Genomic DNA, 18,191 nt, shown 5'->3' on the forward strand with positions numbered 1-18,191 from the left:
GCATGAGGTTTCACAATATGAAAAATCATTTAAAATGCAATTTCAGCCACCAGTGATAACTTTTAAGTTTGACCGTAATCACATTTTATGCCAACAACCTCTAGTGAGTTTCTCACTATCTCTAATTTAACCAGTCCTAACAACTAAAATGCTGACCTACATGGATTTGCTGGTCCAATAAATCCTTTGGAATAATCAAAATGCTCCCCTGGAATTTCTTAGGCCAATGCCTATCTTAAAGAGGACTGACCTAAGGAAATTCTCTTTATCACTCAATGTTTCTGTAATAAAATACACAACAGCAGACCAGCCTATTCAGACAAGAACAGAAACCCCTGTGTGGTTTTAAAAGATCACAAAAAGAAATAAGCTGATTTAAAGGCACCAGAATATCCCATCAATTTCTACTTTCTTTGTAGTTATTTAGATTAAATATAATAATAGCAAAGTAAAGAGTTTTACCTCAAGTATAGTAATGTTGATGGCTGCTGTAGTTTCTCCTTCTTCTAAAATCAGAAAGCCAACTACTGAGACAAAGTCAACATCTGGCTCAGCTAGGTTTCCTTCTGTTTGGTTCTTTAGACTCAACATTCCAGGAACTGTGCTGTATGTAACGTTAATAGCTCCTAATTGAATTGGAAGATACAAGGTTTTATAATTATTTACACTTTTAAAATATCATCATAGCGTTAGCCTTTTTACTTTCCTAACACCTGCAGTAGCTTGTATTCTTGGACCCAATTTCTTACTTCCTCCTGTATCCATAGCCTTTATCATGTAATGGCCCAGTGATGTCCAACTATGGGCAAGGCATACTGCACTGTCTCTTGATTTGGGAGTGTGGCTGTGACTACTTTTGGCTGTTAGTACAAAGTTAAAGTGATCATGTGCTAGTTCTGAGCCTAGACCACAAGAGACTGGCATGTTCTTGCTTGCTTTCTTTGGCCTCCAATGATCCCAGGAGAAGAATGAGACATTTGGAGTAGGGCCACCCTTGGCCAGACCCTACATATGGTAGTAGACCCAGAGCCAGCCCATTATTATACACTGCTGAGATTTTATGATGGTTACACAGCATTTCTGTGGTGATAGATAATTACTTTAATCTTTCAGAAAAAAAAAAAAAGAAGAAGCTATGCGTCCCTGGCTGGCTCTGTCAGAAGAGCATGGGACTCTTGAATGCCACACTGGGTGTAGAGATTACTAACAGAAATAAATAAACTTCAAAAATAAAGAAGTTCTATAGTCCTGTTCTGAATTAACAAATATTAAGTTTTTTTCTCTGTCTCTGATTTATTTCAGCAATGGTTTTCATCCACATACAAGCAGAATATTAAAAAAGAACCTGCCTATAAACCGCATTCACTCTAGAGTCACACAAACCTAGAGATCCGAATTCTCTGTTGATGAAAAGCTGAATTGTTATGTTAGCTTCTTGCAGCAAAACAAATCTTGATGAAAGAGCAAAATTTAGAACTCCATGTGGTTCATCACTGGCTTCGACAGTCAGGACAGCTGCATATCCTTGTGCATCAAGCAGAGCAATTCCTGCTGGTGGGACTCCTAAAAACACCAGGGATCACAAGAAATCTAACAGTGATTTGGCATTAGCTTGGAAATACTTAACATACAGCCCCACTCTCTGAAACATTGAAACACCCATACAGTGTTCTTTTTTATTCACTCCTTTAACAGAAATCTTCAGGTTGACCAACAGAACCTACAATTGAGTTTTCTTTTTCTAGATAGTAAATTATAAAATTTCTTCACTTGACATACTATCTTTATTATTTGCTATAATGGGTCTTCTGAATTACAAATATTGAGTAGACACTGAATAAAGTACCCAGATAATTTGCTCAAAGTGATTAGATTTGAATCATCTATATAAACAATCTAAATCCAAACTGGTCTGCTCATATATATTTATTACAGAAAAACTTCCTCTGGAAATGTATATTATTCCATACAAAAATATTTAGCAAAATTTTTAGAGGTTTTTCCTGAGTGTTGCCATTCGGAGCTGATTTTTTTTGATCTAACAATTTTATGGGACAGACAATATTTAAAGTTATACTTTTTTAAAAAAGTAGGATTTTTAATTAGTATGCATCTAGTTGTTAAATATAGAGATGGCAAGAATTATTTTTTCCTAAAAAGAATAATATATTAGAAAAAAGTTTAAATTGAATTTTGAATTACCTTGTGTCCTGACATCATACAGAATGACTTGGTATACTTCTTTCTCCTCAGGAATGTTGTCATCCAACAAATGCACAAACACTGTTTTATTCAATGACCCCTATAAGAAACAGATAGGAATTCATCCCTCTACTGCCACGGAACACAAAATACCTCCTGCTTTTATTAGATTTATAAATTGTGCATCCAAATATATTTTCATTTAAACAAACATCCTATGGCTTAAAAAATAAAACACATAAAAACACTGACTCATGGGAAACTAGGCATAAAGTAGATAGAGGCTAATTGTGGAGGATATTGAATGCTGAGCTAGTGAATGTAGCTCTTATCCAATATGCAATGTAGCACTATTGAAAATTTAAGACAAAGCAATACATCGGGGGGATTTCTATGGCAGTGGTGAACAGGGAAAATGGGAGCATAAAAAAGAAGGCCATGTTGTAGGAAAAGACAGACACCAGGAGGCCAGTGCAGTTAGTCAAAGCAGAAAGTTATGGGGCATGGGTTAATATTAAGGGGTGGAAATGAGGAGGATAAAGAATATAGAATGCATTATCAAACAAGAATTCATACTGAGTAAGTGTGGGAAGGAGATCAAGATGATTCATTGGTGCTGATTTCCCATCCAAGAAATGCTTTTATAAAGTTATTTCCTACCAATTGCCTTCTGGCAAATTATCAGAAAGAGCTTCTAAATGGAACCTCAAAAATATAGTGTGAGCAAGACATAAAAAGATTTGTTTTTAGAGCTATATTTGCTATCCTCTTGCATGTAAAGTTTTGAGACAGTGAGGAGTAAGGGAAGAGAAGGACAAGCACTGCCCATCATGTTTGGAATGACACAGTGGACACCAAAAGTGGGAGGCCAGGAGAGCAGCGAGAGAGCATGGCTCTAATAGAGTTGACATCTGCTGTTTCCTTCAAAATCTGCCATTTACATAGGAAAAAACAAACCTACTTGAGTCTTCTAACTTTTCTGAGTCATGTTCTTACTCTAGGTTTCTAAGCAAGCTCTCCCATCAATTTCTGTTAAACCTTGTTTTAAGAGTTTCCCATTTTCTCCAAAATACACTGTCTTCTCTATGTATTTGTGTTAAATCTTTTTCTTTGTGGTATTACCTCGGGAAAAAAGAGCTGTCCAGTAGAGTTAGCAAAATTGAGTTCTAGATTTTGCCCAACAATTTTCCAGTTAACAGAAACATTTCCTCGACCAGGGGGTGTTCTTACCACATGGAATTGCAAGATTTCTCCTGCAAATGAAATGTACAGATTGATAAATATTTCACGGAAAATAAACAACATTTGAAATCAACAAAACCCAAATCCCCAACATGCAACTGTTATAGCACCTTTTCCAAGAATATTACAAGGCTGTTCTGTTTTAGACTTTCCAGAAACTTTATACATGCTTATTGTTTATTAACACTGGGATCCAACTTTTAAATACTTTCATTTAGTAGAACTTCAGGAAGTTCAATATGTAAAATTTACCAAAAACACATGCTAGAATGGGAAACACAAACTCTTATACACTCCAAAACATGCATCAGAACATAAATGTTCTGTAAATTAAAGAAAATAATAAAGTCCTTATGGTCAAAACTAGTAATAACACAAGTAAATTCTTCTTTCACTTCTCAAAAAGACACAAATTCCTTACACTGATATGCAATGTGATTTTACACAATGCATGCATAAAAATGCTTGCAAATACCTGAAAATCACATTTCTTTAAATTATAACTTACATATACCATCAATGATTTTGTTTTATAAAAAGAAATACAAAGGAAAGGTGTCAAATTTGTAGATGAGCCTCTGTAACTTCACCAAAGTTACAGTTTTGCTTCCTGGATAATGAGGTATTTTAGATACTTTATACTTTCCATTCCTGGTTTTTATCCTCAAAGAATACTTTGTAAAATTGAAGAAAATCATGGCAATCATTTCTTTTAAACCGCTGAAAGTGGAAAGTTCGTTCCTAGGAGTATTGCTGATGGTCACATAGCTTGCTGAAAATACGCTCAATTCAAAAGTCTTATATGATGCCAAGTAGTGCCAACACACTAAAATTTTCATACTAAATTTAAGCACACATAATTTTAGTGGAATGAATTATTTTGGGAATGGAAACCATAACCCAAAGCATCAGAAAGACTTTTAAATAACATTTCCTCAGACACCAGTGTATACATTTTTAAGTGTTTCATTACCAAAAAAAAGTAATCACCATTACAGTAGTAGACTTTGTCTTGGTTTTTTTTTTGTTTTTTTTTTTAAACCATACAGGGACCACTAGTTAGGAATCAGATTGTCTCAGGGTTACCGAAAGCCTGTATAATCAGCCATAATTGCCAAAATTTATGTTACTTGTTTAATTCATATGAACAAACACAGTCATGACTATGAAATCTTAGAGTTCCTCTACTGTACACCTTGCAGAATTTCTCAGAGTAGCTTTGTATTAAACAAAGAGTTTATTACTGAGAGACACAAAGAGAGCCTTAGAGTAATTAAGCACTTTCACCTATAGTGTGGTCTGGTGACACACATAAGAAGGCTTAAGGAGGGTCACCTGTGTGGCTCAGTCATTGCTCATTAGCTCAGGTCATGATCCCAGAGTCCTGGGATCCAGTCCCACACTGGGCTCCCTGCTCAGCAGGAAGCCTGCTTTTTCCTATTCCCTCTTCTCACTATCTCTCTTTCTGTCAAGTAAATAAAATCTTTTGAAAAAAAAATTTTTAAAGCTTTAAAAAAAAGATTTAAGGAGTCATGGTTTTTCAAAATGTTTTAAGTCACAAAGCCTAGTAATATTTCAAGAAGAAAATTACAGAAGTTTGATCAAGATCTAAAAATGCATTCTGCACGCATGTGGCAAGAAAACAAAACATAGGTCAGTCAAGATCCATGTTGAAGGGGAACCTATAATAATAATAATAATAAATGGTTGCAAGACTGTACACGAAGATTTGGGAATAATATAAGATTAAAAGATAAAAATAAAAATGAAATATTAAAGAGATAAAAAAAGTAAAATCTTCCTACAAACTGACTACATGTAAAATCCTCAAAATCTAATACCACTCAGTCAATATCACCTTTAAAAATTTAACAAATTACCATGCAAGTAACCTATAAGAGAGTATTGCAAGAAACACAATTTGAGGCAGGACACACACACACACACTACACACCGAGAAATAAAAGGTAAAGAAAGTATTCCTTAAATACAATCTTGTAAGCCAAGCCTATTGCAATGTGAAAATGTAAAAATAATATTAAGAGTGTGAAAATATTCCTAAAAAATAATCAAAATGGAGGTAGTGACTCTCCTCATTAAGGCTCCCAAGAACCAGGTCCATTTAAAATATCTCCTGGGGGGGGTGGGTGGTGCGCCCGAGTGGCTCAGTAGGTTAGGCCTCTGCTTTTGGCTCAGGTCATGATCTCAGGGTCCTGGGATCGAGCCCCGTGTTGGAGTCTGCTTCTCCCTCCCCATCTGCCTGCCTCTCTCCCTACTTGTGATCTCTCTGTCAAATAAATAAATAAAATCTTTTAAAATAAATAAATAAATAAAATATCTCCTGGAAAAATTACCAGAAAGTTACCCTCTACCTGGATGAGGAGTCAAAGAACAGTTGTAGAAAAAGGAAAACTGAGAAACAAGTGCTTAGTCTTTTAAATATAAAGGAAAGGATAAAAGGAATGTCCTAGAAAGTGTAGGTTATAATTTTCTTATAAATATTTTACTAGATACTACACTGTCTTCTAGCATTTGCCCAGGATGAAAGCCTAAATAGGACCCTTACCGAGAGAAGAGTCTGACAACATACCTGGAAGACCATATTGATATAAAATTCAGAGTCCATTAAAAGTTGGGCTTTTACCTCTAAAACAGATGATCTATTATATAGTGTCTAGGCCTAGCTTAATGCAGATTAAGAAATATAAACATAAAATGTAACTTAATAACACTAAGTATTTTGTCTATTTGATCCCAAAACAAACCAAGAGTTTTTCTAAAAGACAAATATCAGGGTATTATGCTTAGCGAAATAAGTCAATCAGAGAAAGACAATTATCATGTGATCTCCCCGATATGATAAAGTTGAGAGACATATAGGTTTGGGGAGTAGGAAAGGAATAAATGAAACAAGATGGGATCAGGAGGGAGACAAACCATAAGAGACTCAATCTCACAAAACAAACTGAGGTGGGGGGGTAGGGAGAGGGTAGTTGGGTTATGGACACTGGGGAAGGTTTGTGCTATGGTGAGTGCTATGAAGTGTGTAAGCCTGGTGATTCACAGACCTGTACCCCTGGGCTAATAATACATTTTATGTTAACAAAAAAATAAAAAAATAATTTAAAGAGACAAATATCAACTACACTGTAATAATAATGGAAAATTTAAACCCAGGAAATATATTTTAATAGATACATGTATACATGATAGATACATGTATACATGCTACACATGGGCCATCTGAATTAACTGCCCTCTGCAATAGACAGAAAATCATTTAAACTAATTACAGGGATATGAATAGTGTGCAACATGAACTATCAATATAAACAATTAAGAAAAAAGTTGTGTTTCTAATATAGCACCTCTTTATTTTTAAAAAGAAATGCATTTCTTGTTCAAGTCTTTGCCTTAAAAACATTCAAACTGTCTCTGTAAAAAGGCAGAATTTTAAATCCACTGAATATGACACGATGATTATGATGCTGTTGAGTTGGATGACTAAGTGAAACATCTAACACGGATTTATAAAGGACACATTTATACATAGTTTTCAATCACAGTAAAAATCTATTGTCCCATATTTTATAAATTTTCCCATTCCATTGGAAAAAAAGTAATATTTACCACTGGGCATCTGTCCAATTGCTTTAGCACAAAAAAGAGAAATAGAATTCTACAGAATTCAGCACATTGTTAAACACTAAGACAATTCCTCCCCATGAACTGAACATGTATTCTAGAGCCAGAAGTTCAGCATGGTCCACATTTTAAATCTAACCTCATAAATGAAACTCCGACACTAGGCCAAAAGCAGTGTTAAACATTGCTTACGATCACAGGGCATGACTTTTTTTACCCTGTTTCTTTAGCAGTTTTCATTGAATCCCCATGAAGTTTTCATTAAACCACTTTGGTAAACAGATACGCTTGGTACACATTTCTCTGTGCAAGCTTGTGGTAACATAAAAAACACACACAAAATTCTGAATCACTGAGGTTCAACATAATGTTTTTGATAAAAGAAAATTAATTTAGACTCTAGGAAAAAAATCTTGGGAATAAAGGTATAGGAAAATAAGAAAAGGTAAAAATTCACCCCAATTTTTATTGAGAAAATATGAAAAAATCTAGGGAGCACACATGAAAGAAACGAAAGCAGTTCAGTGTTTTATTTCTGGTACCAAACCCATGCTCATAGAGTAATATGATAATGCACAATTTTTACCAATAACACATGTAGGCCATTTACTTTAATTACTAATCGTTTTTCCCCTTTGCAAAAAAAAAAAAAAAAAAAAAAAAAAAAACCAAAAACCAAAACCATAAAGACAGATAAATCATAAGCCCATAGACAATGCTTTTGAATATCAGCAAAATGAAAATGTTATAGAAGTTTCCAGAAAGGCGTATTTGAACCTCTAAACTTATCTTGCCACAAATCAGTAGCAAACACTGTAGATGGGCACTGACTTGAAGACCCTACTTCGAGAACTGCCCAAATATCTCTACGTTCTTAGAAACTTGCTTCCTATCCCAAGTTCTCCTTTAAAATCCTCTACAGTTACCCTTGTCTCCTCCCGCCCATTTGGGAATCTAATCTCACGGGCTGCCTGTGTTAGCCTGAGACACAGTGATTACTTTCTTTCTGTTTATTGATGAAAACACACTCTTATCTTGGTTTCCTCCCTTCTCTGGCAGAGAGCCTTCTGTCTCCAAAAAGGTCTTTTTTATTTCCCAGCACCTTAGTCTTGTGTTCCACAAGGCTAGATGTGGGGTCTATCTTTGACACCTTGCTTTTCTTCCTCTATCCACAAAGATCCTATTAATTTTCCTGAGCTCAACTATTATCTCTAAAAATCTAATTTCTACCTCTAACATGAGATATAGTCAGGTTGTCTCATAAGTTGGGTTCTCTCACACAAACATTGTTACTCAAAGTCATTATTCTTCCAACTCAAATCACTTGAAATATTTGCCAATTAAATAGTTCTTGAAATGCTGAGTTCTGCAGCAGCTTAAGTTCAAGCAAAACATTAATTTATTTTCATAAATTTCCTTATATATTATATAGGTTTTGGATTCAGACAGCACTATGGTTAATTAAGCTCCACTGTGAAAAACTTAATTTCTCAGAAACTCACTCTCCTTATGAGAATACGAGATGTATACCATTACACCCACTTTATAGGGCTGTTGTTCAAATTAAGTGTAATAACGGATATGTTTTCTGTCTGGAAAACAGTCATTATTATTACATTAACTTCTACAGTGACTTTTTTACTTATATTACAAGTAATTTTTTGAAAGTTGCTGATCTATCTCTAGATTGGACTTAGAGCAACCTGTTAGTCATTTTTACTCACTATTGCTGTGACAACATGAGATTCTGAACCACTGATAAAAAGGAAAGAGTGTTGGAAAATAGGTCAGACATTTGCATTGGTAAGCTAAATAAACTCACAAGTTGGGAGTACAGTGAAGTAGAAGGTAATGCACACTAAAACATATTTAGTTTCAAGCACAGCAACTAACAAGCTGGATGACCTTGTCAAGACACCTAATCTCTCTGTGTCTCAGTTTTCTCATCTGTAAAATAGAAGTCCAAATACATGATCTGGATCCTTGTTGTTTCTTCTCTTTCTGAGGTACACTTATTTATTCTTATTTCTAAACACAGACTATAGTGAAACACAGGCTACTAAACACAAGTTTTATATCGAACAGGTCTATTCAAAGACCAAAAAATAGTACTAAAATGCAAAAAATTAGCCTGCATTTGCAAAATCTTACATATGTAAATATTAAGATTCAAGAAAATTTTTATTTTTTAAGAAAAAAATGGACATTTTCTAATTTTTTTCTAGTTTGGCACTTCATTCATAAAAATATAACAACACACTATAAAATATTCTCCAATTACAAACTACTACTTGTTTTGAACAAGGAGCCAGTGTTTCACTGTTTAATATCAAGAACTACCACTAAGTACATATATGCTTGCTAGGAACTGTGACAAACACTTTATACGCATTATCTCATATAATCCTCACTAAGAAACCTATGAAGCAATATTTCTTGTCATTTATCAAATAAGAAAGCTGAGCATCCCAAGTGTGACTAACTTCCTAAAACCACATCAGTGGGGGGAAGCAAGCTAGAATCTACAAGGTTCCTAAGTAGTTAAACAGTTCACTACAGACCCCTTTCCCAGCTAAGTTTCAGGCATACTAACATAACACAGCTCTACAAAATAATGAAAGGATAAAAAAAAAATTGGAAACTTTAAAAGAATAAGCAAAAAATGACCTCTAAGGAAGAAAGAATGAATATGCTGAACAAGAAAAAGAACCCACCTTCGTGACCTATGACAGATCTGGAAGCTGTCTGAAAGTTAACAATTCCCGCCACGTTGTCATTGGCCAGAATGTTCACTCTAACAGTGTCGGAGCTGGGCAAAATTCTACTTCCTCCTTCAGTGTACACCAAACTAACTATGATGCTTTCATCATCCTCTGGCTCGGAATCATCCAAAATGGCTAAGATGGCTGTCTTTTTGGTTTCACCTATAAAAAAATTAATGAACTAAAAACCAAAGTAACAAAATCATCAACATAGAGACTCCACAAAGACCCCAAATTACTTCCACTTTAAAAAGTTAAGTAAAAATATGTAAATGAATATCATAAGCAATATTAGTGTAACTAAAAGCAAACCATATATGTTAATCTATATATCCTTTTACATATAAAACACTAAAATTTTATTAATATGGACAGATTGTAGAGAAGAACATTTTGAATTATGGAATATTTTAAAGGGTAGAATTACTTCAAAAAACCAAAGAACCGTAGTTTTGTCTCTGGTCTTTAGCCTAGAACAGTGACACGGCTAGGGAAAGGGCATCTAAGGTATGTTCTGTTGAAAAACATCTCTCTCTCTCTCTCTTTCTTTCTCGGTGAATGGAGTCTCATTCTCATTCTGGCATTCCTGTGAATAATTTTCTTCAGGTGATCAAGTCAATACTTCCCTAAAAGACCAGGAACACTTAGGGAATGGTGGTCAAAATGGCAAACAGGAAAGGGATGGCAAATTCCGAGTCTAAGAACCAGCCTGAATGAGATGAGTCTTCAGATAACTAGAACAGATCAAGTACCAATTTCTAGGATATGGGCCAATGAAGGAAGGAGGCAGAAAAGGAATTCAATCTACTCAAGCAATCTACTTTTCAATTTGGTCTAGGACCCCACTAGAACATGGAGCAGAAGTGAACACCCTAAACCCAACAGGGCTTCTGCAGTTCAGCCTATTGTCCTCTACCTAATTCTTTGTCACTTTCTGGAAAGAGGATGAAAGGGTGAGATGAGAAAAAGCAAGAAAAAGGAGAAAGGCATTAGGAATGAATGTTCTCTCATGAACTTGCTGGATTTCATCAATTCACAGTATCAAGACTGCCTCAAGAGACTATAGATTATCTAAGAATCTAAGTTAGCTATTAAATATAGGCCATTTTGTGTGCTAAGTTACAATTCAAGGTAATACTAATTTGTATAATGATATTTATATGGAAACTTTTTATAATTATTAAAACTACTGGAAAATCTAACTTTAAATTTAAATTTTTACCTCCAGTCATCCTAATTAAATTTTTTTTGAAATTTCCTTTGAAATAAGGAGAAATGTTACCAAATACCAATCTGTACCCCAGCTCCACCAAGCATATCATATTCCATCATTAACAAAATAATATTTAGGAAATAGCCATTATAGAAATGTGATATGCTAATTTAAAAATTTACTCTAAAACATAATGCTTATTAGATATTTCAAAAAGTATATTACATATGAATCATGATCATGACCTTCAATTACTATTTCTAAAAACAGTATATGCAAAAAAGTTGAACAAGAAAAGATGCAATGAATTGCTCTAAGACATGGAATTGTGAATAACACTTATTTCCTTCTTTCTTTGGGGATATCATGAGATTCTTATATGCATATGTTTTTTTAATCAGAAAAACACTATGCTAAAAACTATATGGAATCCTTAATTGCCCAAATGGGGATTTAAACAATGATCTTAATAAAGATAACTTTCCCCCACTCAAAGATAATTATTTTAAACAAATGAACTTTCCAAACTTCCAAATATTAGATGATTCAACCAGTCCTGAAAAAGAATCAGTGAATCTGACCCTAATTCTAATCTGTGGGCCAAGTTATATTATTCAGGAAAATTTACAGTAGTTACCCCTTCAAGCCTAAGAACATTATTATCAATCAATCTAGCCCTAGGCTTAATTTAATATGAATGAAATCATCAAAGTTCATACTATTTATACTTACAAATTATTTTCACTGAAGATTCTCATGGGTAAGAAGTATCAGAAGCTAGGAAAATGAGTATGAACTAGGAAAATTTTACATGTACTAGACAAATCAGGATAAATCATCAACGAAAATAATTTTAAAGTATAAATAGTATGAACTTGGGTAACTTCCCTTTCAAAATTAGAATTTGCCTTAGAGTTGCCTCTGTTTCCTTATAGGCACTGCCAGCACTATAAAGGAATAAAGTCCATACATTCCCTGAAAACATTATCTTTCTAATAAACTTACAAAGATGCTCATCAGTCTACATATATCATGGGTCAACCCTTAACAAGCTAACTAGCTTCTTTTTTAAACTACACTGCCCTTGTATATATTAGCAAGAATCTAAACAGTAAGAATTCTTATGAACATTATCATAAAAATTAACTATGATGACTTTGCCAGGGGAAACTAAAATCCATTTAGAACCATCACTTACCTTCAGCAAAAGTCAGAATATCTCCAGCACCTATAAAATCTAAACCTTCAGTAGCAGTTCCACCAACAACACGCCATTCAACTGTCACCTGACCTAAGCTGCCCCCCGTCCTGTGAATCATCAGCTCCACTGTGGTCTGGGGCTGCTCCTGAACTTCAACATATAAGCCATCTTCTGAGGTATTGGGACTAATACTGTAGATCACAAATACTCCAAAGGCATCACCATTTAATGCTATGACAACTGTAGAAGTATTTGGCTGTCCTATGGTTGGTTGGTTTTTAAAACTGGCTGTGATGTTCATGAGGTGTACTTCAAGGAGAGAAATTAGAAAACTCTCATCCATCTCTGGGAAATCATCGGGAAGAATAGAAACCGTGAGATTTGCATATTCATCACCCTCCAGCATTAGGGCCCACTGCTTTGTCACAGGCTCATAGTCACTCCCAGCCACAGCCTGACCGCTAAACAGAGACGCTACCCTGGTCATGTTTTTCCTGTAGGTCCAGGAGTCCGAATTGTTAACCACTGGATTGATCCAAGATGTCATCCAGAAACACTGAGGGCCCTCAGAAGCACTGAAGAAAGAGAACGCTGAGCATGCGTGTTCTTTGAGACACAATGTGGCACAGGTATACCGGGGTTCCTTCATGGCAGAGACATTCACCCAAGTTCTCCACAGCGGGTCAGGTATCCCTTGAATTGGCGATTCATAGTAGGACAGTAAATCTTGACCTTCCTCGACTGCAAGAGCTACTACATCAATATCAGAAGTACTGTAGAACAACAACAGCCGACCAAAGTGCCCTCCGCTAAAAAGTGGAGCGACAATTAAAAGACAGGTTAAGCACTCAAAGCAATCTGTGGATTACATACAAAAGGAAAATACTGACTTCGTTTCTCACTTTTTTTTTTTAAATATAGAAAGTAATAGTACAAACACATCCATGTTTCTTAATTATATTTGTCTTTCAACATTTTATTTTCTCATATAAGGGAATCATGCTAGTTTTCAATTAAGCAATAGTTATTTTTAACCAAGCTGTAAAGATATCCTGCAAGATATGCAAATCATATCCATTTCAGAATTATCAAACAGAATTAGAAAATGAATTCTCATTACCAGATTTCACTTAAACAAGGTAATAATGGTAATAGCAGGAATGCATATTAAGAAAATGTAATTACTTGCCACAAATTCCCAAAAATCCTTATTTTCTATTTCTGAAGGAGTTCAGTGAACTTTATACTGCCTCACACACACATGGAGAAAAAAAACCTGAAAACCACCCACTTCATACAGCATTTAAATATTCTTTAATTTGGAAGCTAGTTGTATTTAAGTTCTAATTCATACAAATCCTAGATTAAAGCAATAACTTTCTGTGGCTAGAAAGCCCAGTGATCTATAGTCTATTATCTATTTCACTAATAATAAGTATGATAAATATACTGGGCTCTTCATACACATAGTCATAATTCAATTAACAAATTACCAAACCTATAAAATAATTAACATTATGTAACAACCACCAAACCGGAATTATTTAATTGCACAAGAAGTCATTTCCCACCACCCACAACCTCCATTCCCCCATAGATGTAAGCCATTGTTCCATATACCTTCGCCTAACAGTTATGTTAGCACAGGAACTTCGCTCCAGAGGTTCTTGAACGCGATAAACCGACTGAACAAAGGCTACTGTACCGTAAGGATTATCATTGGCAGGAATAATAATATTTGCCACTCGATCTAACCCAATAGTACCTCCACCAGAGGCATCAGTTAGTTGCACTTGGATAACCTAAAAATACAGTGAAAATTTCCTTAACAGAATCCCAGTTCTGAAATTAAAATAACAATGATGCAGGTGGGGGATAATCAGACATATTATCCATACAAGGACAAGGATAAAATATAATGTAATATGAATGGACTCAAAGAAACTCCCCCAATACATTTACAAATCCAACATGTAACAGAATAATACATTACTGACTTTTAATAATAAAGCACAATTATACATAACAGGCCATTTAAATTCCTTAATATTCAGGTATATAATCTTGCAAATCAACTTTAAGATCCTTATTATAGTTACCATTTCAATAAAACATTGTATGTCTGTTCTATACAGCTTTTTATTTAGGTAAAATATTGCATGTATGTTTCTTAAGTAGCTAATCTATTATGCCTTATTTCCCACATTATCTTAAATGGAAATCCTCTGACAAAATTTAAAGATGTCCTATCATAATGCTACCAAAACTTTGAGAGAAGGAAAGAGAAATTTTTTTTTTTTTAAAGATTTTATTTATTTATTTGACAGAGAGAAATCACAAGTAGATGGAGAGGCAGGCAGAGAGAGAGAGGGAAGCAGGCTCTCCGCTGAGCAGAGAGCCCGATGTGGGACTTGATCCCAGGACTCTGAGCTGAAGGCAGCGGCTTAACCCACTGAGCTGAAGGCAGCGGCTTAACCCACTGAGCCACCCAGGCGCCCGAGAAATGAAATGTTTTTTTTTTTTTTTCCGAGAAATGTTTTATATGTATTAACTAATACCTAATATTTTAGAACTGAAAAACACAATTAGCATTCAAATGAAATATTATGGACTTCCCTTCTATGAAATCTGATATTATTAAAGAATAAATGCTCTTAAAAGTAATTTAATGACACCTAGGATTTCATAATATTTGAATTTCATAATGTAAAATTATCTTCAGTTAATATATGTTAGTAATGAATCAACTTTTTCACTGAGACTCTATTTTTATTTGCCACCTAGCTTCTTCACCATGAAAAATAAGTATCAGGCAGATATGTCTAGAATGGTATTTGTCATATAGTAAATTTTTAAATTATTGAAGAACAAATAAGTGAATAAGTAGAAAATCAAAATCTAAATTTAATTAAGATCGACTGGCTCACACTCAAGCTAAGAGGGAGTCTAGATACAAATTAAGAGTTTATATGGAAAAATGTATGCTATTTGTATTTATATTATATTATGTTAAATATATAAAGATATATATTTAATCATTTAATGAAAATGTGGAAAAATACAGTGTAACTATACAAAAAAATCTACACTAGTGAACTGTGATACATACCAGACCTTTTCCTAGAATATTCTAGTTTTTATCTATAAAAATCACTTTTACACTACCATATTTTGAAAATTCTTGCAGAAATAATTAACTTGACATTTTCTATAAATACCACAACAACAGCCATCTGTTCTAGTCACTATAAGACAAGGTATGATTTACAGTGTCATTCTATACTAGCCATTCCTCTCACCTCTTCAATCTCCGGAACGTCGTCAGCCAGGACCTCTAACAACAAGGTTTGAATGGTTTCCCCAGGGGCAAAGGTCACATTACCTGAGACAACTCGCAGGTCACCAGTAGCAAGCTGTCCATTAATGGTGGCGACCCACTGAACAGTAACATTCCCGAGTGTCCCAGAATTTCGAATTATTGGCAGGTTTACCTTCACTGAGTTAAACTCAGGTTCCTCTACAATAAGTTTAGTAATCTGAAAACCTAATGGGCAGAACAGAGTTAATTTCAAATACAAAGTGAAACTGAGGCAACACAGAATTCTTATCATCCAATAGCTGATTTTTTTTCCCCCTACACAGCCTGAATATAAATAGCTAAATCCCCCAAATCAGACTAACATGCTGTGATACTAATTGGTCAGGTCTGACAAAATCTCCACATTATTATTCATTATGACAGAAGCAGAAATCATTAAGAATCCCACAACAGTCAGGCCTGTACCAGTCATGAGGGTAGTGGGTCTAGTGAGTTTTGTGGCTAACTGCACAGTGCAAGCCTGGTCCAAAGAGGCAGCTGCTATTTTGTTCCCACAACTGATGCTATGCAGGAAGGGAGGCTCAATGTTGCCAGATTTCCTGCTAATTGAGAAGGCGAAAAATCTAGATTTTTGTGTAAATTTACGTAAATTAATTTTTGAAAGAATTGTCTAAGCTCCACAAAACACATCTAGAAGCCAGATCTGACTTACAAGCCTAAAAGTTTTTCCCTTCTGTATTTATGCTAAGATGCTGATTTCTTTTTTTAATAATCACTAACCACTGCTAGGAGGGTGCACGGATATCCTACATATTGGTATCAGCCAGTAAAAAAAGGGAAACATGATCAAATTGATTCTAAGTCCCTAAAAATGAAGAAATATATGGTCTATAGTGACAAGTTACAGAAAAGACACAAACTAGTTTGGTTACCAAATAATCCATAGGGGTCATCAGAGGCCTCAATAATAATGATTGCCTCTGTTAATACCCCTAGTTTGGCTCCTCCTGTTGTTTCATTCAGCAACTGCACAAGAAAAGATTCTTCCAGTTCAGGGTAGATGTCATTAATGATATATATTGGCACAGCTTTACTGGTTTCTCCTTCTAGCAAGACCACATCTGATGAAGCTATGCTATAATCTTCACCTATGAAGATAAAAAACAAAATGTTAAGACTTAGTCCCAAATATGATAATAAACATGCCATATACTAGTAAAATTCTAGGACCTACCAAATTCTATAGATATACTTGAAAAGCTTTTTTGAGGATATTGACTACATATATTCTAAACAAAAAGATTTTTTCTCTCTTGCCAGAAAAAACAGGTTTGAGATCATAAAATAATGAAAAAGACCTCCAAAGGGTGTTCAAGTTTATCCTTTCATTTTTAGAAAGATGTATGCATAATTTCTTCTTTTTGTCATATGCAGACATAGATGATATAGCTATGATATAGATATGGACATAGACAAAAATATAGAGAGTCATCCATTACCACAAGATAACCCCTTATCTACAAAAGAGAAAGAAAATGTGCACAATCTTTTAAACCAAAGAACAAAACTGAAATTCTGACCTCACTAGAAAGATATGTTCCACTGCGGTACAGATATAGACATATCTGACTCATCAATGTTATTGCTGGAAACTATGGGCTTTCATAAAAAAAAAAAAAAAAAAAACTGGATTAAAAGCTGTTACCACATACCACTCATGTTGGCGGTAGCTTTGTTTCTGGTCAAACAGTGGGAAGGGAATGGAGAGAGCCTCCTTATGAAGCGTAAGGCTAATCTCCAAGAACACTGATTCATTCCCACTCTTGAGCCCTGTGTAGGGCCCCCTACAGTCAGGCATTCATTCCTCTAGGCTACCCACCCTGCATGCGTGCCCGCAACACACGTACTTAGGGACTAGGTGAGCCTTGTTTATTATCTTTTCAAGCAAATATCATTTATTTAAAAATATCAAACGTGTTATCCTATCCGTTCACATTCATGTGTCTTCAAGCGCATGACAGAAAGATTCTAACTGAATAGCTCTCAGGCAGATCTCCCTCTAGATGCTGTGACAGCACCAATAAAAAGGCAGTCTCCTAATGTTTGCAATTTGGCAGTGAAATCATTTTGCTTACATAGAATAGTTAATGCTAGCCATTGCCTCTTCCACATTCTTCATAAATAAATAAACAAGCAAGATAAATGGGTTGAGAGGCAAGAGTGTTGCCAGGCAGGGCAACCATGCAGCTGCACATTTTATCCGGCATTCCTCGGATCATTTCCACATGAATCCCTTTCAAATGACTAAAAAGTATACACAGAGAAAGCCTAACAATTCTTCCCCCAGTTTACTTTTCAATGGTTTGTGCACATTTGGGTCATTTTACCTTTAAAATTCATATACAGTTTTGCGGACATTTTTCAAAAAAATTCTGCAAAATCGTGTCCTAAATACATGATCAAAGCTCTACATTTTTGCCTTTTAAAAGATGCAAGAAAATTACTGCTTTCTGGTTGATTTTTCTAACTACATCTGTAAGCGGCTTTTGTTAATTAAGGATATAATTTCCCTCCAAAACACTTCACTGCCCCTTGGAGGTCTTCTCT

At 34.8% G+C, this 18,191-nt stretch overlaps 1 protein-coding gene across 4 annotated transcripts in view; it reads right to left on the minus strand.

Moving 5' to 3' along the window:
- Positions 1-18,191, minus strand: part of ADGRV1 (adhesion G protein-coupled receptor V1) — a 546,992-nt gene that overhangs the window by 417,773 nt on the left and 111,028 nt on the right. For all 4 annotated transcript variants that reach the window (XM_004759095.3, XM_045074447.1, XM_045074448.1 and 1 more), the window contains exons 30-38: positions 16,517-16,732; positions 15,565-15,809; positions 13,886-14,067; positions 12,263-13,074; positions 9,804-10,013; positions 3,325-3,455; positions 2,203-2,302; positions 1,384-1,563; positions 463-626 (exon numbers count right to left, since the gene is read on the minus strand). In XM_004759095.3, the coding sequence (XP_004759152.2) occupies positions 463-626; positions 1,384-1,563; positions 2,203-2,302; positions 3,325-3,455; positions 9,804-10,013; positions 12,263-13,074; positions 13,886-14,067; positions 15,565-15,809; positions 16,517-16,732 (2,240 nt within the window). The remainder of the gene's footprint in view (positions 1-462; positions 627-1,383; positions 1,564-2,202; positions 2,303-3,324; positions 3,456-9,803; positions 10,014-12,262; positions 13,075-13,885; positions 14,068-15,564; positions 15,810-16,516; positions 16,733-18,191) is intronic.

This window comes from Mustela putorius, unplaced genomic scaffold (genome assembly GCF_011764305.1).
Source record: "Mustela putorius furo isolate JIRA1106 unplaced genomic scaffold, ASM1176430v1.1 tig00537350_pilon_pilon_pilon, whole genome shotgun sequence".
Classification (NCBI taxonomy): domain Eukaryota; kingdom Metazoa; phylum Chordata; class Mammalia; order Carnivora; family Mustelidae; genus Mustela; species Mustela putorius.